The 25,569-nt window shown below is 37.2% G+C and overlaps 1 protein-coding gene across 9 annotated transcripts; it reads left to right on the forward strand.

Moving 5' to 3' along the window:
• The first annotated feature begins 2,838 nt into the window (after positions 1-2,838).
• RNF146 (ring finger protein 146) lies at positions 2,839-25,569 on the forward strand. Of its 9 annotated transcripts, none has more exons than XM_011961671.1 (5): positions 3,244-3,596; positions 16,937-17,046; positions 17,222-17,317; positions 23,057-23,185; positions 23,615-25,569. In XM_011961671.1, exon 5 carries the CDS (start codon positions 23,616-23,618, stop codon positions 24,693-24,695), a length of 1,080 nt encoding a protein of 359 aa, XP_011817061.1. In that variant the 5' UTR covers positions 3,244-3,596; positions 16,937-17,046; positions 17,222-17,317; positions 23,057-23,185; position 23,615; the 3' UTR covers positions 24,696-25,569. The 9 variants fall into 9 exon arrangements, with proteins under 9 accessions (XP_011817056.1, XP_011817058.1, XP_011817054.1 ...); XM_011961672.1 differs by lacking the exon at positions 17,222-17,317 and adding an exon at positions 22,218-22,364; XM_011961673.1 differs by lacking the exon at positions 17,222-17,317 and adding an exon at positions 22,218-22,364 and having other exon boundaries at positions 3,339-3,426.

Consider the following 25,569-nt stretch of genomic DNA (forward strand, 5'->3'; position numbering starts at 1 on the left):
GAACAATTTACTCTCAGACACTCCACAAGAGTCACGGGACCCCTACGGGTCACTAGATAACACTTTCAACACCCCCGCCCTAAATTAGCCACATCAGTGGTTTCAACATACATTCTATTGTAACACATCATTTTCTCATGCATTTTCATGGATGTCTTTAAATATTAAGTAAACAAAAAAAATGCTTTGATCTTTAAGTAAAACAAATAACACTGGACAATTTTGAGTGTTGGAAGGATATGTGGAGAAGAGTAGGCGCTTGCAGATGTATAGTATTCAGGAAAGCATTTTGTAAGTTGTGGGAAATAGACAATGAGCTATAATCAAATGGGCCACTGGGTAATTCCTAGCAGTCAGCTGCAACTTCTTTACTTTTGATTCAATGAAGCGAAATGGAATCCCAGTTATAGTAACATTGTTACAGAAATATATTGAAACTGTTAGGCTCAGATTTATTTATTTAAGCAAATAATCTGAAGTTTTGGTACTTAAAATTACTGGAAACCAGTTACTCTTAATTACTGGAAACCAGCACTCTGACAATGTTGAGAGGTGCTGTCCTGTATTATTCAAAGATATAAACTTCTCACTTTCTTTCTTTCAAGTGGCTGATGGAGGTAGGGTGTACAGTATTCCATGCATTCAATTCTGCTCTTCATATGCAACTACTGAAAAATAATGAGAAGTTCACTTTTATTCATATATGTGTGTATATGTGTATATATACACACAAGTATATATGTATATACTTATGTATATATGTATACTATTATATATGTATATACGTATATACATATATGTATACATGTCTGTGTATACATAAGTATACACATATGTATGTGTGTATATATACACACTCACATACATGAATGTGGTTTTTTGTTTTTTTTGAGACAGAGTCTCACTCTGTTGCAGTGAAGGCTGGAGTACAGTGGCACCATCTCAGGCAACTTCTGCCTCCTAGGTTCAAGCAATTCTCCTGCCTCAGCCTCCTGAGTAGCTGGGATTACAGGCGTGTGCCACCATGCCCGGGTAATTTTTTTGTATTTTTAGTAGAGACGGGGTTTCACTGTGTTAGCCACATGGTCTTGGATCTACTGACCTCATGATCCGCCCACCTTGGCCTCCCAAAGTGCTGGGATTACCGACGTGAGCCACCGTGCCCGGCCATGTGTGAATTCATTCATTCATTCATTCACTCACTCATGTAACACGTATTTACAGAGGACCTCTTTAAATGGGTCAGGCACTATTCCTGGCAGTTGAGATACAAAATAGAATACACATTCCTGGCCTCTCAAGTCTTGTGTCCTAATGTGAAGAGACATATGATGAAGATTAGTAAGTAAAATAAATTATCCATTACATTGTGATAAGTATTAAAAAGTAAAAGAGGACATATGAAATATCGGGAATGGGAAATGTCATGATTTAAAATGTGGTGACAAGTAGAAGGACTGACTGAAGAGTTGGACATCTGAGCACATATGGAGGGAGCATGATGGGGAAGAGTGTTCTAAGCAGAGGACACCGCAACTGCAAAGACTATGAGGTTGGGAGCTTGCAGAGAGCTTTCTGGGAATACAAAGCTGGGTAAACAGTCTGTGGGGTCAAAGAGGTAATGAGGGGAGGATTTTAAAGTCATTGTTAGGACTTTGGTTTGTACTTGTGTTGGGAAATCATAGGAGACTTTGAGCAAGGGAGTGGTATGATCTCACTTCTTTTTAAGTAATTTTGGATTCTGTACTGAGAACAGAGTCAAAGAAAAGACTAGTTCTTGGTCTACCGTAATACTATAATCCAAACAAGTGATAATGTAGATTGTAGTGGAGGTGGTAAGTAGTTGGATTCTGGATATACTTTGAAGAAAGAGCCAATAGATTATATGCCAATGTATATAAGACATAAAAGAGATGAATTAAAGATGGGTTTGAACAAGGAAAAATGCAGCCATTTACTGAAATACGAAGACCGTGGGTATGAGTGAGAAGAGGTGGAACTAGTTGACATCTTACAGTCTGTGCCTGGATTCAAATCTCAGCTGTGTGTCTCTCTCTGTAAAATGGGAAGAATAATAGTGTCTACCTCATAGTTTATTAGGAGAATCAAATGGGTATATATGAATAAAGCACTTAGAGAAACACCCGGTACATCGTTAGTTAATACTAGCATTACCTCTTCAAGCTGGAATCTTCGAGTACATATCAAATTTTAGCTATTCTCTGCTCTTGGGCTGTGTAGGATACAGGGACAAAACTGAGTGGCTAATAAGAAGATAAAGATAGAAAACTAAGCTTAAAGTTAAAGGATATACACTTCAATATTTCTACATGTATAGAACCTATAAGAAAAACAGTATTGCATACATGCACAAGCATCACTGAACTAGATGTACCCTTCAAGAGATTGGTTGACATATTAATATATGCGAATAAAAAGCCTGAAATAAACCGATTTCAGGGGAATAACTGAAAACATATACATTTCTATACCTATAAGGGCACTGAAAACTTCCAATCCTGAATCAGTTAATGAAATCCCGAAATGCGAGAAGACACTGTCACAGAATGTTGAAATACATACTCTTTTAAAGATAAAAGGTCTGCTCTTCCGCTCTCTTCATTTTCCTACAAATTAGGAAAATTTTATCAGTTCTGAAAAAGGAAACGTACATGCTAAACTGGTGAATTACTGCTAGAGGTCTGATGTTTAAAACCACAGGCTTGTGACCAAAATAACCTATTAAATTTTAGATTCTCACGCAGATTAATTTCTTTCTTCAGTTTCTCAGGCACTACTCTGTTTTTTTAAAAGGGGGAGGGCTCAAAATAAAATACCCATTTTTTTCCCTATTAAATTGCTCAACCATTAAAAAGGTGAATAAATTGGAAAGTCCCAAAGTACTCTCTCCCCTCCGTCCCCGTCCACGACCTTCCCTTTTTTTTTTTTTTCTTGAAGTGGAACAAGCAGTACTTTTGCTAAGGGATCTTCAAGCCGAAACTCGGCTGGGCGCCCCAGGGCTTCCTCGGGATAGCAAAGCTGGATTTTTGCGCAGCACCACCTGCCGGGCCTACACACGTTTTACTTCCTCCACCCCAAATCTCTCTCTGCTGGAACTGCATTCTTTCAGCGCCTCTGGGCCCTAATACAAACAAAGCACACTCTAAAGCAGCCAGAAGAATCCAAGCAGCGAAGTCGCCGGACCCCACAAGCAAGAGAGTGCCTGCAGGCAGCGACGCGATGCAGGGACAGAAAAAGGAGGTGCCGGAGCCAGCTCGCGGGTGCGCGGCACGGCTTCCGCCCCGCGCGGCCCCGCCTCCGTGACGCGCCGGGTGGTCACGTGACGGCCGCGCGCGTTCCCGGCCGCTGCGGGCTCCGAGGCCAGAGAGAAAAGACTGCGAGGTGGCCGCAGCTGTGGCCGGAGAGGTGGGAGTCGGAGCCAGGCCCTCTCGGGGGAGCAGGGTGAAAGCTGGTCACTCCAGGATCCTCACTCGGGGAGAGGAGGCATAGCTCGCGGTGTCACCTCCAGCCACAACGTACTCCGGGTCGGCCTTGCGCTCGGGGCCTGAGAGGGGCGGCGGCGGGGTCAGGGGCCGGTATGTAGATGGACGCCCTTGGGCTGGCGCGGCCCCGGCTGTCCGCGCAGAGGCGTGATGGGACAGCTCAGCCCTTTCCGCCACCCCCGCCTTGGCTGCTGGGGCAGGCAAGACGACCGTGACAGCCCCTGCGCTGCCCGAGGGCGCCGCAGCCCCTGCCCTAGGTGACGGCCGGAGCTGGTCTCGGTCCGGGTGCGAGGGGCGGAGCAGCGGCCATTACTGCGCAGCCTCTTCCGCCTGAGCCCGCGTCGCTGCCTCGGGTGGCAGGCGGGTCCCTCTCCTCCCCCTGGGCCGTGGTTTCAGGCCTTTACCCGGGGACCTTCTGGCCTCGAGGTGTAGGGGCGGCGATGGTTTTTCGGCAGTAGCCTGCTCCCTGTTTCCCGTGTGTGGGTCAAACAGTTTGGGCCTTGGGTCAGATCGAAGCCAGGGCGTACAGTCTGCATTTCTGTCTTTTCCCGGAGTGTCTTTGGCTGCTGCTTTCTCTTCTCTCTCTTCCTCCTTTTTTTCCTCCTCCTCAGTGTCTTGGTCTTGGCTAATACGAAGAGAGCAATCCCTGCACCTTGTTCTAGTGAAGCCCAGCGCTGCATATTCTTAGTTGTTTTGACGGCTGTTGAAGCATCGGAACAATTAAGAGATCTCACAGTATCCCTTGAGCCTCCAAACCCTCTGTGCATCTTGAAAGCTGAGACTGTTGCTTTGTTCTGTTTGTTGGGTGGGGAGTTCTCTTCCTACCCTCCATCCCATGTGAGGAGTGTGGGTCTTCCATTGTTGTCGCTATTTATTTTGCGAAGGCTTCTAAAGAATGTAAAATTGTTTTTAAGAGTGTGGAGAAGGAACCGTCCTCTCCACAGGTAAAACCTACAAAACTGTAAGTTTACTCACACATCCTGGCAACTAGAATTTTTTAACGTTAATCATTTTGGTATACGTTTTAATTTCTTTTCTACAAGTGCCATTTTAGTGAGCACTTATTTCTCAAGTTTTGAACATTTTGTTTAATATTTTTGTAATACTGAAACAGTGTAGAACTGAGGTGAGAAGAAAGCCCAAAGATGGGAACGCTTTGTTCTTTGTATGATTTGACATTTCAGGTACTGGGCGCATCACCCCCACCCCGTGTGTGTACTTTTCAAATGGGATGTGAACGTATAATGGCATTCAATCCAGTATATAATTATAGAATTTGGAAGACTTAGGACATTTTAGTCAGTGAATCTATATTTAGACTTTTAAAAGACATGGCACGTAAGGACACATGGAGAAAATGTCCCACACTAATACCGGGATTTGTGATTTTGGCTTTGCTGTTTTATGACTAGCAAATATTGTTTGTATAGAGTGCCTGGGTGCCCTAAAAACACATGAAAATAGGTCAAGTAAATCTCGTTTTAAAGAGAAAACCGGAAGAGTGAAACACCACTCTAAAAATAGATTTTGGATGTGTTTGTTTTGGTGCCTTGTATATCTTAAAGTGGAGGATGTTGTTCAGTCCAATCTTTCATTTAGAATTTATGTCTCAAATGGGCCAGTGTGTCATATGGGCAGAATGGAAATACATTTAAATATTTTTTTTTCTTCGCTGGTTATTCAGAACTTGGTAGAATTATAATCATCAGGAAAACTTTCTCCAAATAGCTGGTCTTTTAGACAAGAGAAAGAAAAAATTAACTTTTTTTAAAAGGATATGTCAACTTACAAAGTGTTTTGTTTCAGTCTCCACCAACTTAAATTGTCAGAGGAAAGGAACAGACTTTTTTAAAAAAGGATCCAAAACGGTATTTTGAGTTAAAAGAAGAAAAGGATATTAAATATGTTGTTTTCACAATATCGATCTGTTTAAAGAATATTATTTTATATGTTAACCATACACTACCAGGAAACATCTAACAGCACTGACAGTTGGGAATTCGAATGCGTATTTTTCTCCCGTGTTAGTAATAGAAGGTACTGAGCCTTTTCCATTCTCTTGTCTGGTTGCCTTGTGCCTGAGGAATCTGAATTTGTGGAACAACATCTTTGTGGATATAGAAACCAATTTATGTAACACTTGGCTACAACCACCTGTGCTTACTTATGGACTGTCTTTAGTTTTTGTGGCGTATTACCTTTTGGGTTAATTCAAATCCAAAATGTTGTTAACTGACTGCTAATTAAAGCATTTAGAACTTAGAATTACATAATTATACAGTAGGATGAGATAACAAAAGACTTGGGGGTCTTTTGACTTGACCAAGGTCACACAGATAATTTGCCAAAGAGCCTTCTTATTTATGAAATAGTTGCTGGCTAAGAAACATCTGTGTGTGCTATGATTAAAAGACAATATTTGTTCACTTTTACATCTCATGTTTTGAAATAAAATGCAAAGCCCACTTTTTTGTTGTTTTGAGAAAAATTAAAGGGTTTAATGCGCTAGTATAAAGATTGTGAAGGCAGTAAGTAGATTGCCACATAGTAACGTCTTAAAGGGAAATGATTCTTTAAAATAAAGTATCAGACCCCATTTAGTTGAAATGAGTTTTGTCTGAAGTTTCCAAGTATGACCTATTCTTTTTCTCAGCTAATTTTTAGCAGGCGATGATTAAGGCATTTAGTTACATCTCTCAATTTGGGACTGGTTCATAAAAAATACTAAGATGTGTCTGCTAACTCACACTTGATTTATCTACTCCTTTTATGTATATATAATTTTTTTTTGAGTTGTATACCAAAGGTGGGAACATTTCAAGTATTTTTTCTGTCACTGAGTGCTTTCATGTAGAACATTTCCTGTTTTCTGTATTTTGAATAAATGGTAAAAATCTTACTAACATTAGCTGTTAATAATTGGAAAAATACAGTAAGTCTTCAAATATTTATAATTGATAATTTGTCTTTGTTTTTATATGTACTTATATTGATGTTACATGCTCATTTTTTTCTTTGATTAAAGATAATCGCTTGCTTGAATCTATTACCTGAAAAAACTTGACTTTGATCTTGTGACTGACTTGAAAAGTGGGAGTATGAATATTTGGAGTTGTTACAGATTATAAATGGTACAATATTACTTCATTTTTAGTTGTATTTATTTTTCACTTATTTGAATGGGTCAAGATTTAAATTCATTGATAATCCCTAAACCCCTTTGTATATTTTTAAGTTTTACCTGTCACTTTTGTTTGTTTGTTTGTTTGTTTTTTGAGATGGCGTCTCGCTCTGTCGTCCGGGCTGGAGGGCTGGAGTGCAGTGGCGGGATCGCAGCTCACTGCAAGCTCCGCCTCCCGGGTTTACGCCATTCTCCTGCCTCAGCCTCCTGAGTAGCTGGGACTACAGGCGCCAGCCACCTCGCCCGGCGAGCTTTTTGTATTTTTTAGTAGAGATGGGGTTTCACCGTGTTAGCCAGGATGGTCTCGAACTCCTGACCTCGTGATCCGCCCGTCTCGGCCTCCCAAAGTGCTGGGATTACAGGCTTGAGCCACCGCACCCGGCCTTACCTGTCACTTTTTTTTCCTCCAGAATTGTTAGGGGCAAAGTATCTAATTTGGTTTTAGACTTTTTCTTTTTTTTATGTTACCTTCTTAGTAGATCATCATATTAAGTTTGGTGTAAAATTTACAAGTCATTCATTCCAGTAGGAATTATGTATGTTTGAGTTATTTATGTTTGGCAAATTAATTCTGGCCTGTAGTTAAAATTATGCTGTTGTGTTTTACATCCCCCTATTGGTTAAAATAAAAGCATCCCTTCTCCTCCAACTTTAAAAAAATCTTTGGTTTCAAATAATGTGGGTGTTTTCTGAGGGCTTCTTCACATGACTGTTCTAAGTATTACATGTATGCCCTATTTTGTGCCCAGTTGAAATTATAGTTGACCATTGAACAAGGCTTTGAACTGTGCAGTTCCACTTATACGAGAATTTCCCCTGCCATCCCTGAGAGAGCAAAACCAATGCCTCCTCTTTCTCCTTATCCCGAAAAGGATGAAGACCTTTATGATGATCCATTTCTACATAATGAACGTAAATATATCTTTCTTCCTTATGGTTTTTTTTTTTTTTTTGAGACGGAGTCTCACTCTGTCACTAGGCTGGAGTGCAGTGGTGCGATCTCGACTCACTGCAACCTCCGCCTCCCAGATTCAAGAGATTCTCCTGCCTCGCCTCCCAAGTAACTGGGACTATAGGTGTGCGCTACCACACCCAGCTAATTTTTGTATTTTTAGTAGAGAGGGGGTTTCACCATGTTGGCCAGGGTGGTCTTATCTCTTGACCTCATGATCTGCCCACCTCGGCCTCCCGAAGTGCTGAGATTACAGTCGTGAGCCACCGCACCCGGCCTCCTTATAATTTTTTTAATAACATTTTTGTTTTTTTAGTTTATTGCAAGAAAACAATATATAATACAACATAGAAAATATATATTGATCCACTGTTTATATTATCAGTAAAGCTTCCAGCCAATAGTAGGCTATTAGCAGTTAAGTTTTTGGAAAGTCAAAAGTTTTCCTGGAATTTTGACTGTGCAGGGGTAGACACTCTTAACTCCTCACATTGTTCAAGGGTCAACCATATAAATTCTCAGACTTAGTAGGTGATGAGTCAGTTTGGCAGAATTGGGGCTACCTAAACCTGTTCACTTTGATTATAACAGAATATTCAGTTTTCTTTTTTATGTGTCTTTGGCAAAAGTCTAGGTAAATTAACATTGAATTCATTGTTTGTATTAAATGATTTCTGTAATGACTTGTCAGTTTTGTAACGAGATTAATATGCAAGACATTCTAGACCAGCATTGCCCAGTAAAGTAGCCACTAGCCACATGGAGCTATTGAGCACTTGACATGTATCCAGTCTGAATTAAGTTGTGCTGTAAGTGTAAAATACACACTGGATTTCAAAGACTATGCATACGCTTACCGAAGAACATAAAATATTACATTAACAATTTATATTGAAACATATTGAAGTGGTAATGTAGAAACGTTGGATTAAATAAAATATATTATTGAAATTAATTTTACCTGTTTCTTTCTATTATTATTTTTGTAGAAATGAGGGTCTCACCATCTTGCCCAGGCTGGTCTGTAACTCCTAGGCTCAAACCATCTCCCTGCCTCACTACCCCCAAAGTGCTGGGATTACAGATGTGAGATAGCATGCTCAGCCTCTTTTTATTATTATTAATGTGGCTAATAGAAAATTCGAAACTGCATATGTGGCTTGCATCATACTTCTGTTAGATAATACCTGACCTTTTCTGTGAGAGACAGTACGTTGTAGAAAGACTTTTTTAAAGGTATATTTGAGTTTGAATCGCGTCTCCCAATATTGATGGCTTTGTGACTTTGGGTAAGTCATTTAACTTCCTGAGCTTAGGCTTCCTCATTTGTAAAATAGGTACAGTCATATTTCACAGTTGTTTTGAGGATTCAGTGACATGGATTTGGTAGTGTTTCACTAACTGTAATATGCGAATCACTTGGAGATCTGGTTCTGTAGGTCTAGGGTGGCACTTAGGATTTTCGTTTGTGAACAGCTCCCAGGTAGGGCTGATAGTGCTAGTTGGGAATCCCAGTTTGTATAGCTAGGATCTAGAGCATTATATTCGTTTTAATTCATTTTCTTTCCCCGGCGATTATCCAGTTAGTCTGCACTTTGAAAAAATTATTCATGAGGATATAGAAATTGAAAAAGTCACCAAAGCATGCAAGATTGACTAAAATTATTTGAACTGTGGACTCTTAGCGTTACTGTAGGATTCCTGTTTACATCTGTTAAGTTTTTGGTCTGCTTTTAGCTGGAGTCACTTTTGTTGGTTGGGTAATATTGCTAAATCTTAGCCAGGAAGACCTACTTATGTTGTTTTACACAAATGTATTTTTGAAAGATAATGCATAATTAGAGGTGAAATAAAAGAATGCTCAAAGACAATCAGAGGGCAGTACAATTGACCCTCGAGCAACGCAGGTTTAAGGGTGCCAACTCCTTGCACAATCGAAAATCTGAGTATAAGTTTTGACTTCCCCAAAATTTGACTACTAATAGCCTACTGTAAAGTCAGTTAACACGTTATGTATGTTATATGCATTATATACTATATTCTTAAAATAGAAGAAAAAATACATTTAGAGTACTGCATTTACCGAGACTGTGTTAATGTTACCTGTTTACAAGGTGTCTGTCTGAAATGATGGGTAACTGCAGCTGCAGACCCATCTAGGGCACATACCAAGTAATTTAACTTCTTGTAATGTCATGACTTTTCTTGGCTTCTTGGGAGCACTTCTAGCATCACTAGTGGCACTTCACATGGGCCCCATGGTGTTATTCAAGGTTTATGGTATTGCACTATTGATGAAAAATGCACAGGAACAAGAAATTACGTTTTACTCCAATACACGCAGAGATGATTAGTGTCACACAGCATATTAAGTGGAAATTCATAATAGCAATAGGAAATTATTACAATATGTACTATAATTTTATATGGCTATGATTCATACTGCATCTTTACATTTGTTTAAATTTCTTGTACCACCTCAAATGGCACCATATGTGTCTGTATTTGCTAAGTTTTGATACACTTTAACTTATAATTTCTCTACATTTTATAGTACTAAATGATAAAATAGACTGTATGTTTTATGCATTCATAATATACCTGATTTTTTCTTTTCCTTTTTTTGATATTTCAAGACTACATGATTCATCTGAAAGTTTTTTCAAATTGTCACAAATCTCCAAAAAAATTTCCAATATATTTATTGAAAAAACTGTACGTATATAAGTCATTTTGTTCATTTCCAACCTGTGTTGTTGAAAGGTAAACTGTATGAGGTTATCGTCAAAGATCTTTGAAGGAAGAAATGAAATCATCAATATAGAGAAAGCCATTTCTAAGAGAATCCTAGAAATTACTTCAGGCAAGAATTAGAAAAAAAAAATTGAAGAAATCGGCTAAATAAATATGTCTTTGGCTGTGTTTTTTTTGAAAATGGCATTAATATAATGAAACTGGAATGTGAGTTAGGGTCACTGATACATTCTTTTGTTTACTCCTAAATGTAACTAGACTAGAGGAGTGTGATGAGGGGCAAGGATGTTCTATTGAAGGAGAAAGTTCATGTTGATGGAAAGTCATTATTCATAGATACTTTGCTGTTATTTCAGTACGATTAAGTAAATAGTTCTCTGCTCCTGGGTTTGTGTATGTGTGTTCTCTGTAAGGGGCTTTTTCAAATAATTTTGCTATTGATAAGTTACCTGAATTTAATCATTAGTCTTTAAATAAGGGAAGCAGAATGAGAGAACTGCATCTCCTTGAATTAATCAGATTTTTTTTTTTGGTTCCTTTGTTCTAGTGGATATGTAGCAAAGCTTTTACTTTAGTATTTGTGGCTATAGCTTTATTTCAACGATGTGAAATAGTTTTATAGAAAAGATCACAGCTTTTTTAGGTGTTCAAATATGGGGTCTTTAGAGGATTTTCTTGTACTTGTTTTGAAGCTGCTTTGTTTCAGTTAACTTAGATTCCTTTAAGAATCAACTTTTGTTTCGGAGATAAGATATTTATGGGTAAGACCTAAGTAAACTAAGTGAATAGAGAGGAATAAATTAGATTGGTTAGAGATAATGTGTAAATGAATTCAAGAGATAAGGAGAATTAGAAACAAGGACATATTTTTTGTGTATTTCATAGGAATAAAATGGTACCTTCTACACATCTGAATTATTAAAGTACAAATAATGATTAAACAAAATTTTTAGAAGACATGTTTTAATTGAATCTCCCACACTAGAGGTTTTAACATTCAATCAATTAGGTTCTGAGAATGATGGATTGGTACATCTTAAAAGACTTGTAAGATAGTGAAGGATAGACAGTGCTAATGACCAACAGCAACACCCAGCAGGACTTTCTTGAGCAAAAAACTTCATGTTCGAATTGTGGGTAAAGGCTGGGCATGGTGGCCCTCACCTGTAATCCCAGCACTTTGGGAGGCTGCGGTAGGAACATCACGGGACTCCTGCCTGGTTAACAGACCCTGTCTCTTAAAACAAAACAAAACAAAAGAATTGTGGGTAAAGTAAGAGCAAATTGACTTTTGAGTGATGGTCCGAAAAGCTTTGTAATGGTTAAAGGGTAGAATGTCTGTATAATTTTTCTGAACTGGAACACTTTTGTTAGGAGACCAAGGGCAAACTGGACAGATGCTGAGCTAACCTATGTGGTCATCCTAGTGAAGAGTCATAACCTTTATTGGGGAAAGAGCTTTGTGAAGCTGTTTTGGCTATTCAGAAACCCATCTTGGTTTATGCTTAGATTTTTATCTCCATTTTGGAGAATTCATTGCCAATGAACAATAGCTGGGTAAATGATTTGCTTGCCAGAAGATACAAAGATGAGTTGAATTTTATATTTGTAAATGTAGAAACTCCTTTAGATTTTAAGTTATATAAAGAAAGGATTAAAACTTAGATATTTTTATGTATCTTACAGATTCCAGCTGGGTGCCTTGTTCACAATTAGAACTCAAGTGTTGTGTTATTTGAATAAATCTAATCCTTTGATATTCTGTTCCTCACAATAGTTACTTTTAGGAGTTGATTTTTTATTCATCCAAAAAATATCAGTTCAACAAAAATTGACTGACACTTTACTAGCTACTTAGAGATACAAAAAGGTCCCTATCTTCAGGGGGTTCATCATTTCACAGAAGAGTCAGACTTCACAAATGAATGAAATTAGTGCATGTGATAAATTCAGTAATAAAAAAACATACAAAATATATAGAGAGAACAATTAACTTTCTGGAGGTAGAGAAAATGGTAGGGGTAACCATTTCTGTGTAATATATTAAAGAACAAATAGGCATTCATAAGCTGTAAAAGGGAATAGATTGTACCAGGCAGGAAGAAATACAGAGCTACAAAGGGAGGTTTGCAGGACTATGAGTAATTTGATACAACTAGATTATTAATCTATGGGTGGTTGTTGAAGATAAAAAAGACTAGAGACTAGTTATTTACGGTTTAGATCTTTAAAACCTTTTAATGTTGTCCTAAGGAGCTTTGTCTTTATTGTGTAGGCTGAGGAGCCAGTATTGTGCTTCATGTATGGAAGAAACCTGGTTCATTTTGCCTTTTAAGTATATCATTCAGTCCTAGCTGCTTGGGAGACTGAGATGGGAGGATCACTTGAGCCAAGCAGTTTGAGGTTGTAGTGAGCTATGATCATGCCAGAGCATTCCAGCCTGGCAAACAGACTGTAGAGTGAGTGAGTGTGTGTATGTATGTGTGTGTGTGAGAGAGAGAATCTCACTCAAAGGCTTAGTAAATGAATTTGAGGGTGATAGTGACACAAGATAATCAGGCTGTACAATAGTTCAGGTGAGAGATGATGTAGGTTTAAACTAGGGCACCAGCAATGGGTAGAGAGTACAGGATGGATTCCAAAGGGATTAGGAATAAAAGTTGACAGAATTTATGTTGTGGTTGGTTGGGGTGGGGGAGCAGGAGGCTGTGTGGTGAGAGAAAGGACTTTGTCTTTTTCTCCATGAAAACAAAAGTAGTTAAGGCATGAAACCTGAGATGTCATATTGTAAGAATTATGCAGAAATGGGGGTTTGTAAAATGTGTGTATATGAGAGATAAAGATAGGAGGGAGCCAGGGGTTCTGTTAAGAAAGAAGTAAAAAAGATTGGGTTCCAGAACGGGCAGGAAAGGAAATGAGATGGTCAAGAGATTGTAGGTCCCCATGAAATTGAAGAGCAGGTGTGGAAATGAGTAGGCTGGAAGAACCAGAGAGCTTGTGATCTGAGAGTCGGATTAAGATTTCAGAGAGGCAGCAGTTTAGGTGACAACTACTTTCAAATGTGATCATAACATTTGGTTGCCGGAGAGGAGATTAATTTCTTCGAATTTAGGATTTAAGGAACTGAAAATTGAGGACAGTGTATCTCAGACTGCATTTGAAGGACTAATGCATGAGTACCACCTGGGGTGAGATTCCTAGGTTTAAACCTATGTCTACTGGCCTAGAATTTCTAAGGAAAGGGGCTGAGAATCTGTATTTCTAACAAGCATTTTCAGTGATTCTGATTAATAGAAGTTGGGACAAGTTTCAGAACCTGTGCAATAGGTGTTGGATGGTTCATTTTCAAGGCTATTTAAATAGGCTCATAGTTATGTCAGCAGTTAGGATGAAGAGAATCATCAGTAGTGAAAAGATGACATTAATCCCTTACAGGTGGTGAGAGAGCAGTTTTAGGGGATTATAGGGTATGTTAAAGTCAGTGTGATAGAGACTTGAAAGAATAAGTAATGATGTTGGAGCAGTAAATTGTCTCCTCCTGTCTTATATATAGGGAGTGTATGAAAATGTGCAGTTTCTGTTTGGAGTAGGCTGCAGCAAGGAAATGAACATAGCCTTCTTTGATGCCATTGATGTTGTAGGCCTCTTGAAGGTGGTGAAAGGGTTGAGAGGAAAGTCAAAACAGTGGAGTCCATATCATCTAACGTCAGAGTAAAACAAAAAGCCATTTTCCTTAGAAACCTTGTTTAGTCAGTATATTAGGCAGGGTTCTCTAGAGGGACAGAACTAATAGAATATAGATATATGAGTTTATTAAGTGATAACTTACACGATCACAAAGTCCCACAACAGGCTGTCTGCAGGGAGCAAGGAGAGCCAGTCCGAGTCCCAAAACTGAAGAACTTGGAGTCCGAGGTTCGAAGCAGGAAGCATCCCGTATGGGAGAAAGATGTAGGCTGGGAGGCTAGGCCCATCTCTCTTTTTCACGTTTTTCTGCCTGCTTTATATTCACTGGCAGCTGATTAGATTGTGCCCACCAGATTAAGGGTGAGTCTGCCTTTCCCAGCCCACTGACTCAAATGTTAATCTCTTTTGGCAACACCCTCACAGACACAGCCAGGATCAATACTTTGTATCCGTCAATCCAATCAAGTTAACACTCAGTGTTAACCATCACAGTCAGTTACTTTTGAAAGTTCTCTGATTTTAAAACAAATTGTTTGTTCTGTTAAACATTTGGTAGGATAAGTTAGTTTGTATTTAGAGGTTACATATGGCATTAAGAACATGTTTCTTTAAACACTAGAATTTTGAGATACCTTATGGAGATAGATGCCCATAGTATGAGAGCCACATGGAACTAAAAGAAGATTCAAGGCTCTTCTAATTTTGTGTTTACTGTGAGATCTATCATTTCTTTCGTTATCATGTGTCCTTGATTATTCTGTGTAATGTGATGTGTGTCCTGTAGTGGACATGGTGAAGTGAAGAAGGAAATACTAAATGAGAAGAAAGAAGGTTAATTACTGAGATGGTACAATTTTTTAAGAGTACAATTCCATATAGTTAATTTCATTTACAATGTTATGCAACCATCACCATTACAGATTTTCCACAACTTTTTTTTTTTTTTTAGCATTACAAACAGAAACTCTGTACGCATTAGGCAAATAACTCCTCACTTTCCTTCCCTCAGTCTCTGGTAACCTCTGATACCTTCTGCTTCTATGAATTTGCCTATTCTTGATATTTCATATAAGTAGAATCATGCAATACTTTTCTGTATCTGGCTTATTAGTATGTTTCCAAGGTTCATCTATGTTGCACATATTTCTTTTTATTACTGAATAATGTACTGTTGTATTTATTGACCACATTTTGTTTATCTGTTCATCTGTTGACAGATACTTGAATTGTGTCCACCTTTTGCCTAATATTTCTGCAGTGAACATTGGCATACAAGTATCTGAGAACCTGTTTTCAATTTTATTGCTATATCCCTGGGAGTGGAATTGCTGGGTTATATTGGTAATTACGTTTAGCTTTTTGAGTAAGCAACAAATTGTTATTCACAGCAGCTACACCCTTTTACCTTCCTACCAGCAGTGTTCAGAAGTCCTGTTTTTCTACATGCTTAACAACACTATTATTTTCCCCTTAAAAAAGTTGTAGCATCTTTATAGATGTATCATTGTGATTTTGATTTACATTTCCCTAATTGCTAATAATGTTAAGGATCTTTTTGTGTGTTTATTGCCCGTTTGTATATCTTCTTTAAGTTCTTTGCTTATTTTTTGCTCACTTTTTAATTGGTTTGTCTTTGTTGTTGAGCTGTAGTTCTTTACATGTTCTGGATACTAAATCTTTATCAGATACATGATTTTCCAAAATATTCTCCCATTCTGCAGTTTTTTTATTTTCTTAACAGTGTCTTTTGATGCACAAAAATTTTAAACTTACATAAAGCCCAATTTATTTCCTATGTTTCTCACGCTTTTGATGTCATAACTAGGAATCCATTGCAAATCTAAGGCCATGAAGATTTGCCCCTGAGTTTTATGGCTTTATTTCTCATATTTAGGTTATTGGTTCATTTTGAGTTAACTTTTATATATAGTGTAAGGTAGAGGTCCAGCTTAATTATTTTGCATGTGGAAATCCAGTTGTCCCAACATTAGTTAGAGGTTCCTCTTTCCCCCATTGAGTAGACTTGATACCCTTTTGGAAAAATCAGTTGACTATTGATGTATAAGATTATTTCTGGACTCTCAATTCTATGTCATTGGTGTATTTATATCTATCTTATGCCAGCACCAAACTGTCTTGTTGCCTTAGCTTTGTAGTAAGTTTTGACATTGGATTTTTCAAGATTGTTTGGGTTACTTAAGGTCCTTTGCAATTCCATATGAATTTGAGGATTGCTTTTCCATTTCTGAAAAAAAAGGTCGGTGGAATTGTCATAGGAATTGTGTTGAGTCTGTAAATCACTTCGGGTAGTATTGTCATTTTAGTATGTTAAGTCTTCTAATCCATACATCACTTGTCTATTTACTTAGCTCTTCTTTAATTTCTTTCAGTAATGCTTTATAGTTTTCTGTGTACAAGTCTTTCACCTCCTGGGTTAAGTTGATTCCTGGCTACTTTATTCCCTTAGATGCTATTATGAATGAATTGCTTTCTTGATTTCTTTTGTGGATTGTTGTCTGCTGGTGTATCAAAATGCAACTGATTTTTTTGTGTGTCAAACTTGTAACCTGCAACTTTGCTGAATTTGTTTATTAGCTTTCTTGGGGATTCTATGCGATCTTCTATATAGAGAGAATAAATATACTTTTACTTCCTCCTTATCCGTCTGTATACCTTTATCTCTTTTCCCTAATTTGCTCTGCTAGAACTTACAGTCGTGTTGAATAGCAGTGGTAAAAGCATGCATCTCGTCTTTAATTTTTTCCACTTTTAAGATAAAGTTTTCCACTGAATTTTGTGAAAGGATTATAAATAATTAATTGATTCTCTTAATTTTAATTACTCTTCTTTCTTTTGCAGCATAAAGAATGAACCAGCAGTGGAAGAGAAAATACTGCAAGCTGGCTGACTGCTGATGAAGAAAATGCTTTATTTTTATGGCAGGCATCTGTGGGATCTGTAATAGAAATGTAAGTGTAGCATCATGTTTTTTTTCAGTGCTGCAGTAAATTAAGTGGATTGGTTTAAAGCACAGTAAATTGAGTATCTGTCGTATTTAGTTTTAATTATATAAAATGAGCATTTTCTGTTGACTTATAGGTGCTTTATTAACAATTTATTTACATTAAATTATCGTTAATGTAGATTTCCAAGTCTCCTCAGAGGGAAAAATCTCTGTAAGAAAAACTGAAGACACAGGAGTTTGCTCATAGAAGGCTAAAATACTGAAGAGATCTCCAGGTTCTCTGGGTTCTACCTTCTTTTTACATAATAATTTTCTTAAATAACGAAGCTAGGCAAGTAGTACTAGCTTTTATAAATAAGACAGACTACTGGGTTGTAAAAACTCTAGTTACTAAAAACTTGTTTCTAAATTAAAGGAATTTCTACATAATTGATTTTTTTTAATGTAGTATCTCATTACTTTTTATTCATACCACTTCACTCTGATCCCCAGTTTTACTAGCTGTGCTTTTATCATTTATCTTTGCATGAAATGCTTTAAAGTGTTACATACTACCTTGGATTTGTCCATATTTAACTTCACCCTGTTATTGATGAAACATTTTTCCACTATGAATATATTTGTTTTCTAAAGTAATATAAACCATGTGCAACTTGATGTCACTCATGAAAAATGTAGTGAATATTTTATTGACTTCTAATTATAGCATTTTTCTTATTAGACCAAGAGTGACCTTGGTAGATCCTATTTCACATTTTCCCAGTTTGACATAAAACTTGCTATCTACTCTTCCAGTATGATACTGGTTACATGTAATGATATGTATTAACAATAATTAATTTTTTACTTAAAAGTACGACCATATTTTTATTCAGTATTGAAAATTTGATAATTGAAAAATGATACTAATAAACATTTGTCTTTAAAAATACATCTTTTATTTAATCCTGTCCATTTTTCTATCTGTATACATTTTTAAATATCTTAATAGGTCAGATAGTCTAGGTGCTGGTCATCAAGGAACTTACTATGATCTAGTAAATGAGACATGTACGTAATTAACAAACAGTGGAATAGATGCCATATTAAGGTAACAATAAGATGCTATTGAAACTGAACAGAAGGAGATATTAATTTCATCTGAACGGTTCAGAGTGAACAGAGTAAGTTTCACTTTGCCTTTAAAGAATGAGTAGAATTTTAACTGTCAAAGAAAATTAGGAAACATTTTTCAAGCCAAGCGAATGAGGAGGGAAACAACTGCCTAATCATCAACACATTTTAGAGGAGTCAGGTAACAGTAACATGTGGGAAGGCAGGGTAGGAGAAAGAGAATTCAAAATAAGTGCCGGGAATGAACATTTATTTAATACTTACTATATTACCAGATTTTACATTTATTTAACATAAAATCAATGTTAATTGATTTTGATACTTAGGGACAGAGTATATTGATCAGTCTTGGAGGAGTTAGGTGACAGTACTAACTAGATGTTGAGGGGTTAGCTTTGTAAAGAAGTAGCAGTACCCCATATTGAGCCAGGAGGAATAATGATAAGACAGAGTAAAGGTAAAGATAGATTTTCAGGATTTATTTTTGACTTACCTAATTTCTCAGTGATAGAGGTGTTAGTATATTGATAAACTAGGAGGGAGAAGTTTTACAATAGTCTCTGGGGAATAGGGAAAGAAAGATGTCTCGGCCGAGTAAAAGGTTACTGGGATCGATGGTATTTAGGAAATCAAAATAGCTACTAAGTGTGTGGGATTCACAACTTTTGCACCACACAAAAGTGAATTGTATGGTGAAATTTTTGTCACTTAGAGTAACTTGCTTAGTTTTTGCCAATGTCTCCCTTGTTGGCTTTTGTGGTGGTGGTCTATCTTTATTCCCTGTTCTTCTCTGACCATTCCTTACACCCCTTCCTGGCTGTTTTACCAGACAAATATTGGAGTAATTCAAGATTCTGTGGCTGGCCCTTTTGACTGCTCTCTCTACAGGTTTAATTTGGGCATTTACTCATTTTCATGGCTCCAAGGACCATGTATGTGTTGGTGAGTCACCAGACTTTTTTCAGCTTAGATTTATTCTTGGAGTACCAAACGAGTAAATTCAGCTGTCATCTACCTATCTCCACCTGGAGACCTTAATAAAGTCATTATGTCTGAGACAGAACTCTCCTCAAATTCTGAATTTTGGTGAATGTGTCACCACCCATCAGTAACCAAATGCTTTCATTTCTTTTTCCTTAGCGTTCTTATATTATTGGAACCTTACATCAGCACCCTGCCTCTAATTATCTTATACTTGCATTACTACCTGGATATTCTAGTTTCCCTTTCACCTACCTCCTCCTGCATTACCATACTTTCCTCCAACCTGCTGTTCAAATGGTCTGGAAGCTACTAAACTGGCTGTTATTACCTGACGTAAAACCTTTCAGTGAACTCCTCTTGTCTTATTAGTGGTTCATATGTGGACCAGCTTCATAGAAATCCTTGAGCCCCTTGAAATTATGTGTAGGATTGTTCCCTTTTTTGTGTCTGTAATTGGATTCTGAATTCAGACTTTAAAAATCTGATTTTTAATATTTGGAGTTTTTATTGCTGGCTAAAAATGTCTTGAATACTACATATTCTAAAGACCTTTTTTGCTTATAATAATTTTGCCTTTCATTTGACTAATTATCCAAGAATTTTTAAGGAAATCTGAGTTCTTGGAGATTTCCACTAACTCTGCCCATACCCCTCTATATTTTGTCTTCTTGAGAAGACGACTTAGTGTTAATAAACTCTTATTAGTCTTGCAGAAATATTTCACATGGTTTATCTATTGGAAGAAGGGGATTTATACTTAAAAGTTGGAATATCACATGAAGAATTCAGTAAAAACGTCTTTGAAAATAAGTGATGTATTATACTTATTAATAGAATTGGACTAACTTCACTCTAAATTTCTGTGTATTAAATTCTTAGTTTAGTAAACTGGAAAATAAATTCCCTTTTTCAAAATGATTCAAAATTAGAATTTTTATGAGACATGAGATAGGGAATACCTCTTTTGATTAGCATTAATACTTGCTTTACACAAAGGGAGGGGAAAAGCATTTCTTATTTACATATTGGTATGATCATCTGCATACATTTAGTCTCCCACCTCTTTTAAGATCATTGAAAGTATGCAAAATAGAGACTGTGCAGGGTAGATTAAAATGGTTTTTTAAAAAGCCTTGAAGTATGTCTTACAGGTAGACTAGCAGTTTGGGGTTACTTTGTGTCTATCTTGTTACACGTTTTATGTGTATCTTGCTTATTGCATGTGCCTCATTCAGAATTAAAGAAGAAATATTACTAAGTTTTTCTGCCCATTTGTTGGTGATAGACTAACAGAATACTTGATGGGCTAAACAGAATCAGAATTTATAAATTGCTATGGCAAATTGATAGTTAAGAGTGCTTCAGGTGAAATAATGACCATTTAGCTGTCTGGTGTCCATTGTTTTCAGATTAACTTTGTCCAACTTTACTTCATTCTAATGACGGAACCAAAATACCTGCACAAACCAAATTGTTTTGCCTTTCCAATTGTTTTGTTGTTACAATTCATGCCTTCTCCTGGGATGATTGTAATTACTTAGTTTTGAAATTACGTGTTTTGGTTTATTCATACATGCAAGAGTAAGAGTCATGCAAAATATTGATCATATTAAGTAGGGTGGAGGATAATGTTTTTAGGTTGAAAACTTTTCTTTCTGTAGATAAACGAGCTGTATGTGATGGAAAACTGACTTCTTGGACCAGTTTTACTTAAAGCAAATACAATAGGTTTGGAATTACGCATTTAAAAGCATGGCATTGGTCCATGTGACATGTTGGGTATCTTGTTTACATTTTACCAGACTTTATTTTTATTTATGTTTTAAATTTATGAGCCTGTCCTTTGTTCATAAAGTACTTAGATGGTTTAAGATGTAGACTTCTTATATAAAGATGTTGCTGTTGTTTTTCCAAAGTAATGATGATCATCAGCCCATTTTTCTATTTAGTCTTATGAATAGAATTATGAGTACACTCTATTACATTATTACTTGTAAATGGATTGCTTTCTTGTTCTTTTTCTTAATTGGAGCTTTAAATAAATATGGAACTTGGAACAAAAAGAATTTCAGGAATTTTATGGAAACTTACTTTTTTGACCTAAATTGAAAGGGATGAAAGTTTCTGAAAACCTAACAAAATGTGTGCACAGCCAATTCTTTTAGGGGAGGAAATAGGCAGGGAATGTTAATTGGCTATTTAAAAAACATATGCCTTAGTTTGTAACTTATTGTTGTTTCAAGTTACAAGATCTTTGAAGGCAAGTGTTTATCTCAAAATATGTGAAAGCTTTTATAGTGCTTAACATACTAAGACGTCCTATTAGGGTTTCCTTAGAACAAGCTTATCCAACCTGTGGGCCACATGCGGCCCAGGATGGCTTTGAATGCAGCCCAACACAAATTCATAAGCTTTCTTAAAACATTATGTGATTTTTTTTTTTTTTTTTTTAGCTTATCAGCTATCATTAGTGTTAATGCATTTTATGTGTGGCCCAAGACAATTCGTTTTCTTCCAGTGTGGCCCAGGGAAACCAAAAGATTAGACACCCCTGACTTAGAACTTTCCATAGGTTAGGAAAAAGTTGTACTTTCTTGATGTCTATAACCTAGAATTTTTGGTAAAGGAATTGATTGGAAATGTTATTAAAAGTTGAAAATAGGCCGGGCGCGGTGGCTCAAGCCTGTAATCCCAGCACTTTGGGAGGCCGAGACGGGCGGATCACGAGGTCAGGAGATCAAGACCATCCTGGCTAACATGGTGAAACCCCGTCTCTACTAAAAACTACAAAAAACTAGCCAGGCCAGGTGGCGGCGCCTGTAGTCCCAGCTACTCGGGAGGCTGAGGCAGGAGAATGGCGTGAACCCGGGAGGCGGAGCTTGCAGTGAGCTGAGATCCGGCCACAGCACTCCAGCTTAGGTGACAGAGCGAGACTCCGTCTCAAAAAAAAAAAAAAAGTTGAAAATAATTTGGAAATTAAGCATTTTAGTGATCGGTTCTTCCACTGAGACTGTGTTGCTTCCTTTACTAAATATGTGCCATCTTTTTAAAAACTTAATGTGTTGCTTCCTTTACTAGAAAATTGCCATCTTTTTGAGCCTTGTCTATTGAGGAACCAAGAACACAGAAAAGGCAGTAAAAAGACAAAAAAAAAAAAGGATTGTTTTAAGATTGGATGTGCTGTGATGATAGCCTAGGATTATTGTTTTTCAATTTTTGATGAGTGTAAGCATTCTTAGTGACTATATCTTTTGTAACTACTGGACCCATTTAGAATGGCAGAATTAGCTGGCACAAAGATTGTCATTCATTTTAAGCTTTAATCTCTGACATCTTCATCTTCATTTCTCAGTCTTTTTTACTTATCAGTGGTTTACTCCCTCTATTATTTTCTCCCCTTTTAAATTTTTTTTTTTTTTTTAACTATGGGGAAAAAAAAATTAAATGTTTCCTTAGCAGGGCACAATAAGGCTTTCATGACTTGGCTTTTGATTATCTTTACACCTTCATCTCCTGCTCTTCCATTGCTTGTATGACTGTTTGACTCAGTGTCTTGCACATGCCTCTGCCTGGAATCTGCTGCACTGCCCAGGCCCCTCTGAATGAACACTAAACTTTCTAACCTCTGTCCATCTTCTCATCTCTCTCTCTCATTGTTATTTTTGTAAGTATGTTAACACATTTTGATTATGCAGGAATCAGGCCATATTGTAATTATCTGCATGTATGTTTCCTTATTTAACAGAGTAGTTGTGTGTCTTATCAATCATTAGACCCATGAGTACTTAGTATCTAGACCATGGTAGGTGCTTGGTAAATGTTTATCTGAATCAGTAAGGCAGAAATTAGAAATTTTATGTCAGTGTTTAAGCTAGATACATCCAATTTGACAAATCTTTTTTCTTCCTCCTCTTCAGGGCATCTTCAATATTCATGTTATTTTCTCCCTTGGTCTTATGTGATTGTTACCTTTATGAAGCTTTAGTGATTACAAAGCACTTTTTTTGTCCCATTTTTACCTGAGCTTTGTAAACTCTGATTTGCAGGTAAGGAAATTTAGACTAAGGGTTTAACTGCATGCCTAAGAGCACATAGTTAATAAAGAACTCTAAAACTCAGATTTTTAGATTTCTTGTCTAGCATTCTTTTCACTGTATAATAGCTGCCATGATCCTTTTTCCCTCCACTGGATGCAGCTTTTCATTATATAGTTCTTCAGTGTGTTTCTCCAGGGCTGATCTGTAAGTGCACTGATGGAATTTTTATACATTCCCAAGGTATGTACAAGTAAATGCTTACAAAATGTTTTCATCAGTTGGAGAGTTTTTCTTCTACTTTCATCTTCATATCCCCATTGTCTAGTATGTGGCTTGCATATAATGCACAGAATAGGTGGTTAGTATTTTCATAATTGTTGAATTAAGATATTGCAAGAATTAAAACATGACTTTAATATTATATGTATTTTTTCTTAGGATGGCTGGTTGTGGTGAAATTGATCATTCAATAAACATGCTTCCTACAAACAGGAAAGCGAACGAGTCCTGTTCTAATACTGCACCTTCTTTAACCGTCCCTGAATGTGCCATTTGTCTGCAAACATGTGTTCATCCAGTCAGTCTGCCCTGTAAGCACGTTTTCTGCTATCTATGTGTAAAAGGAGCTTCATGGCTTGGAAAGCGGTGTGCTCTTTGTCGACAAGAAATTCCCGAGGATTTCCTTGACAAGCCAACCTTGTTGTCACCAGAAGAACTCAAGGCAGCAAGTAGAGGAAATGGTGAATATGCATGGTATTATGAAGGAAGAAATGGGTGGTGGCAGTACGATGAGCGCACTAGTAGAGAGCTGGAAGATGCTTTTTCCAAAGGTAAAAAGAACACTGAAATGTTAATTGCTGGCTTTCTGTATGTCGCTGATCTTGAAAACATGGTTCAATATAGGAGAAATGAACATGGACGTCGCAGGAAGATTAAGCGAGATATAATAGATATACCAAAGAAGGGAGTAGCTGGACTTAGGCTAGACTGTGATGCTAATACCGTAAACCTAGCAAGAGAGAGCTCTGCTGACGGAGCGGACAGTGTATCAGCACAGAGTGGAGCTTCTGTTCAGCCCCTAGTGTCTTCTGTAAGGCCCCTAACGTCAGTAGATGGTCAGTTAACAAGCCCTGCAACACCATCCCCTGATGCAAGCACTTCTCTGGAAGACTCTTTTGCTCATTTACAACTCAGTGGAGACAGCATAGCTGAAAGGAGTCATAGGGGAGAAGGAGAAGAAGATCATGAATCACCATCTTCAGGCAGGGTACCAGCACCAGACACCTCCATTGAAGAAACTGAATCAGATGCCAGTAGTGATAGTGAGAATGTATCATCTGCAGTTGTTGCACAGCACTCCTTGACCCAACAGAGACTTTTGGTTTCTAATGCAAACCAGACAGTATCCGATCGATCAGATCGATCGGGAACTGATCGATCAGTAGCAGGGGGTGGGACAGTGAGTGTCAGTGTCAGATCTAGAAGGCCTGATGGACAGTGCACAGTAACTGAAGTTTAAATAAAAATGTCTTCAGCTCCATGCTCAAAGTTGAAAGGGTTACCTGTAAATTTCTGCCCACATAACATTATACTCATCCCTAGTAGTGCATTTTGGGAGTTGGGGTGGGAAGGGGTATGGGAAGGATAGACCCATAATCAAAATGTCTAACATGTCTCTGTTGAGAAATTTATTTAATGTAAGGAACTTGGGTGTTAATAGTTGAGAGCTGTTTAGTAATAACCCAGTTTTCTTGAGGTCTGTTTACTTTATAGTTTTTAAAAAACTTCTGTAGTTCTTTTGGCCAGTGTGTTTGTATTATCTGTGCATTAATGGTCCTCATCTGACTCCTGCATTGTGTCTTATTTTTCTGCATGGATTGGCATAAGACCATTACTAAAATTTGGCACCTGTGAGATGTTTGATATTATGAGCAGGAAGCATAATTTAATGTAAGAATAGATGTGAATTTGGGATTTCAAAATAGATGAATAACAACTATTTTATAGTAAAGTTATTGATATGGAAATGAAAACAGCCAGTAACTTATGTTTCAGAATGTTTGTAACACACTTCATGGCGTTCCCATAGGCTTTGCTGTCTAGTCTTATAGTTTGAGGTTTTTCTGGTCAGCATTTTTCTTTTTGATTACAAAATTTATAATTTAATAAATACTAGAGTTTATCAAAAACAATTTGTCTCTTGTTTGAGTGTGGAAAGGGTGTGGAAACATTTTGACATTTGTGACCAAAGGTCACTTAAAAAGTGGTGGTTTTAATTGGTTGTTTTCAGCTTTAAATCACCTGTCCAGAAAAGTCTGATTTTTTTTCTTAAGAGATTATTTAAACAGAACCTATAGGCAGTGTGTATATAATAAATATATATGGAAATAAAA

The sequence above is a fragment of the Colobus angolensis genome, unplaced genomic scaffold (assembly GCF_000951035.1).
Source record: "Colobus angolensis palliatus isolate OR3802 unplaced genomic scaffold, Cang.pa_1.0 Scaffold562, whole genome shotgun sequence".
Taxonomy (NCBI): domain Eukaryota; kingdom Metazoa; phylum Chordata; class Mammalia; order Primates; family Cercopithecidae; genus Colobus; species Colobus angolensis.